General features: G+C 27.3%; 1 protein-coding gene across 1 annotated transcript; it reads right to left on the reverse strand.

The window, feature by feature from the left end:
• Positions 1-276: 276 nt before the first annotated feature.
• On the reverse strand, positions 277-1,579 carry LOC127902807 (basic blue protein-like). The gene is made up of 2 exons (XM_052442922.1): positions 1,406-1,579; positions 277-505 (listed from the first exon to the last, which is right to left on the reverse strand). The coding sequence occupies exons 1-2, from the start codon at positions 1,575-1,577 to the stop codon at positions 303-305; spliced, it is 375 nt and encodes a 124-aa protein (XP_052298882.1). The 5' UTR covers positions 1,578-1,579; the 3' UTR covers positions 277-302.
• Positions 1,580-4,067: the final 2,488 nt, after the last annotated feature.

A 4,067-nucleotide genomic window follows, 5' to 3' on the forward strand; every position in this document is an offset into this window, starting at 1 on the left:
AATAAAAACATTAAACTAGGTTTAAGAACTTAAAATTAAAACAATGAAAAAACAAGAGAGCCAAAATGGCTTTATGCATGGTATTAAAACGTATGAAAGCAATTTTTATAAAAGATTTAATATATCTTTAGGCGAATGATCCAATTAATACAAGGCGCCATGAGTTGATAAATTTATTATATGGATAGGATTTAATGTTCGATAATGCATCGAGAAAGCAAAATAATTTGCAATACTACAACGTATGGAGTACTTTTATTTTTAATGTAGTACTAGTAGAGTGAAGAACTTTTCTCGACACTCTACTCCACGTTGATCTCTAATTTCATTCCATGGTCACTGCAGTGCGTCGGGACTCCGCAGATAAAGAAGTTTTTGCCATGGTTGAGCACAATCTGATCCTTTCCTGTTTGAAACTTCTTAGCATCACTCGCAGGTTTGCATGAATCATGACCCTCTTGATCTACAATGATTACATTGTGTCTTTGTGGATCATAGTTGAATTCTGCATTAAATATAAAGAGTATATTAATAATTATTAATTTTCAAATGTTATGATATACATATTTTATCTTAAAACAAATGTTATGATATATATAAATAATAAAAAAGAACATATTTTTAGAGAAATCTTAGGGATCCTAATATACAAAACACAATTTCACTCCAAACTGATGTGGCAACAGATTATTGATAACTAGTAGATTAAGTTAAAAATTAACAATTATCTAATGTGATAGTTACAAACAAGCTGGCTTAAATTGAGTCTTAAATATATTATTGAGAAAAATATGTATCTATCAATTACTTCAATAAAGGATGGACGAGCATGCTCAATTTAAAAAAATGACTAATGTATTAATAAATTAATTATTGCCTCTCATGTTTTAAGAATTTATCAAAAACTCTCTCATTAAAAAAAAAAGTCATTTTGACACGAAAAAAAATTGACTTTTATTATTTTAACGTGATGTGGTATAACCCAAAGTTGATTAATAAAATTTTCACTGAGTAAATTAGTTAAAAAAATAAAAAATTAACTTTTGGACAGGTTATGAAGCTTAAGGAATAAATAATTAATTTATAGAAGAAAAGAAAGCGATGTCAGTGGTTTAATGCAATAGTCACAAAGACCCTCTTATCTTCATAAATGATCTCATAGATCTTTTTTAGGACAATTATAATATTTCACAATAGTGGCCCGACTATTTTTTATATATACATAATTGTCCAAAAACATCTACATGACTATTTCAAAAAGCAACAAAATTTCTATAATCATTTCACCCCACCATATTGTGTCGTTGTCATATTTTCAAGGATGATCAATCAGAAAACATGATTATACAAAAAGATAAAAACGTACGTTTAAGGGAATATACATGTATACATCAGATTTATTTACCAAGTATATCACCACACTTGAAGGTTTTTCCTTCAGGCCAATTTTGCACACCAAAGACCCAACCGCCATCATCTCCAACCTTGAAGGTCGTTGCAGAGCCAATATTGCAATGCATCAGCAACAATAGCACTGTTGCTACTGCAATAATTGCACTGCCTCTCGCCTGAGCCATAATTTCAACAGAAAGATTTCTCCCTAATTAGTAGTAGAAGACTAAAATGAAGTGCACATATTGACAAAATATTTCAGCATTTTTATAGGGGCCATGTTGCAAGAAGTCAATTCAATTTCACGCCTAATGAATTTATTGAATATGACAAACATCCTAAATTTAATCTAGAAATTAATCCAATTAAAATGATTTGAGATTTTGTTTTGATTAGTAATGTTTATAGGAGGAAATATTCATCAAAATTTCCTAATTAAATTGATTGTATAATCGTCATGAAACCTTATGAATGGCAAGTTCATTCCTTTGCTGATGAATGCATTGATTTCTCTGATCTTGTTCTTTCTTAATATCTATATCTTATCCATCCATTAAATGAAACTTTATGGGGAAAAATTGATATACTAAACGATTCTATTATTTATTATGTTAACAAAAGAGCAATTTTCTCTATGATAAAGAGAAAGTGGGTGAGGAAATCTGAAATTAACTATTATTTATTCATTTTTGGGATAATTTCGTTAAATTTAGACAATTTCATATCATATCATTTCATTAGGTTTACTAAAATAAGGAATAAGAATGACAAGATAAAAAGAGGGCGACAATTCCATATCATATCATTTCATTAGAATTGCATTACAGTGCATTCTTATTAAAAAGAAATTCTAATATTCTATAGGATAAAAGCTTGTTTCATCCATATATTTTAAGATTAGTACTCATTTAATCACTATATTTTAAAAAATGCCTCAAAACATCTCTACCCTTAAATTATTGACAACCTTGTTACTTTTTGTTTCTTTTAACTTGCTTTTACAATATTACTCTCTTACAATAATGTTTCTTTTTATGAAATTAATAAAAAATTTAAATCATCAATTTAACCTCAAAAATGAAATAAAAACAAAAAGAATATATATTAAATTTTGGGAAAGCTTATATGTGTCCAAAAACAATTTTATTGTAAAAATAATTAAATTACCTTTTTTTTGGATATTAGTAATAAAAAATTAATATATTAACTCCTCAATAGTGTGTTCCAAAAAAGTGACATATATTAATTTTTTCTATTTTATTTTGTGGGATTAAATTGATAATTATTTTTTTTACTAATATCTAAAAAAATTATTGTAAGAGGGTAATATTGTAAAAATTAAGCCAAAAGTAACAAAAGATTAGAGAAAATGTACTAATAATTTAACGTCGGATATATTTTGAGATATTTTTAAAAATATAATGACTAAACAAATACTAACCTTAAAATATAAGAACTAAACGAAATTTTAACTAATTCTATATATATAAGTTGTTGTTAAGTTACATTTTTTTATATTCAGTTTTTCAAGAAAAAACAAAGTTTGTATGTTGAACTGCAGACTAAAACAGAACCACTACTTTTTCAAGTGACCCCCCAGACCGATTTCTTTGGCCTTCCCGATATTGTTACAACGTGACAAATAAAGTTGTTGGCTGATATGGTGAAGAAATGATCCATATCCTAAAGCGGCATTTAAAATAAATAAATATACATATTGTCAAATGTTGATTTTTTTCCCCTTTTTTAAAATTAATCTTATGCCGGACCACATCAAATTTGTTCCGAAAGAAATTAGGAGAGATTTAAATGATTGAATATCTAAGTTTTATTTTAATTTTTTTAATTATTTTTTAAGGTGAGATGTGTTTTCACAATATTGTGTGGGAGGCAAATATTAGCCGCCCTTATTTTTATAGTTGTTCATGCATTTAAGTAATATATGTTCTTTTTATGAAACGAAAAAAGGATGCAATACTTGTCTTTTTTTAATTTTTATAAGTGTCTTTACCTCATGTTTGGTTTGAACAAATAAAATAAAAGACCACTGAGAAAATATGTAGGAACAACTAAAATATATAGCTATGCTATCTTTGATTTAAATTAACATGTAACAAATGTAAAAGCACAATAAATAAATCGAGTCGGCTAGTTGCACAGGTAGAGCTCGGATTAAAATGTTAGGGGTCAAAATTCTATAAAACTAAACTTGAACGAGTTGAAGTTAAAGAAATGAATTTAATTATTAGATTAAAGTAGTGATAAAATATTAAGCTTGTAGGGGCCAAATCATGAAAAAACTCTATTATAAAAGTTGAATTTATAAATTTATCAAATATATACATTCAATTTTTTTTAAGACCAATGGAACCCGCTAGTGTTAGGACAGCTCCACCCTTGGCTACTCGCTTGAGTAAGATATATAAACAAATTGATAATCTTAGCACGATAATAAAGAAATTCCCATTAACTTTCATGGTGAAATAGCTTAACTTTTCAAATGTTGTGTTATTCATTTATAAATGGTAAGATTTATATAATTTCTTTCATTTCGAACTCAGCAGCCAAATGTTCTTGTAATGCTTTCATTTCGGACATCTCCTGTTAATACCATATCATCAACATACACTATTAACACCGTTACTTTTCCTTCTTTGCGTTTTATAAACAAAGTA

Source organism: Citrus sinensis, chromosome 5, assembly GCF_022201045.2.
Source record: "Citrus sinensis cultivar Valencia sweet orange chromosome 5, DVS_A1.0, whole genome shotgun sequence".
Taxonomy (NCBI): domain Eukaryota; kingdom Viridiplantae; phylum Streptophyta; class Magnoliopsida; order Sapindales; family Rutaceae; genus Citrus; species Citrus sinensis.

What these genes read in the sequence shown, in the direction of transcription:
- LOC127902807 (XM_052442922.1), bottom strand. Translation starts at nt 1,577, where the DNA reads ATGGCTCAGGCGAGAGGCAGTGCAATTATTGCAGTAGCAACAGTGCTA. An exon ending in CAAGTGTGGTGATATACTTG is followed by an intron (nt 506 to 1,405) that starts GTAAATAAATCT and finishes TATTTAATGCAG; the next exon opens with AATTCAACTATGATCCACAA.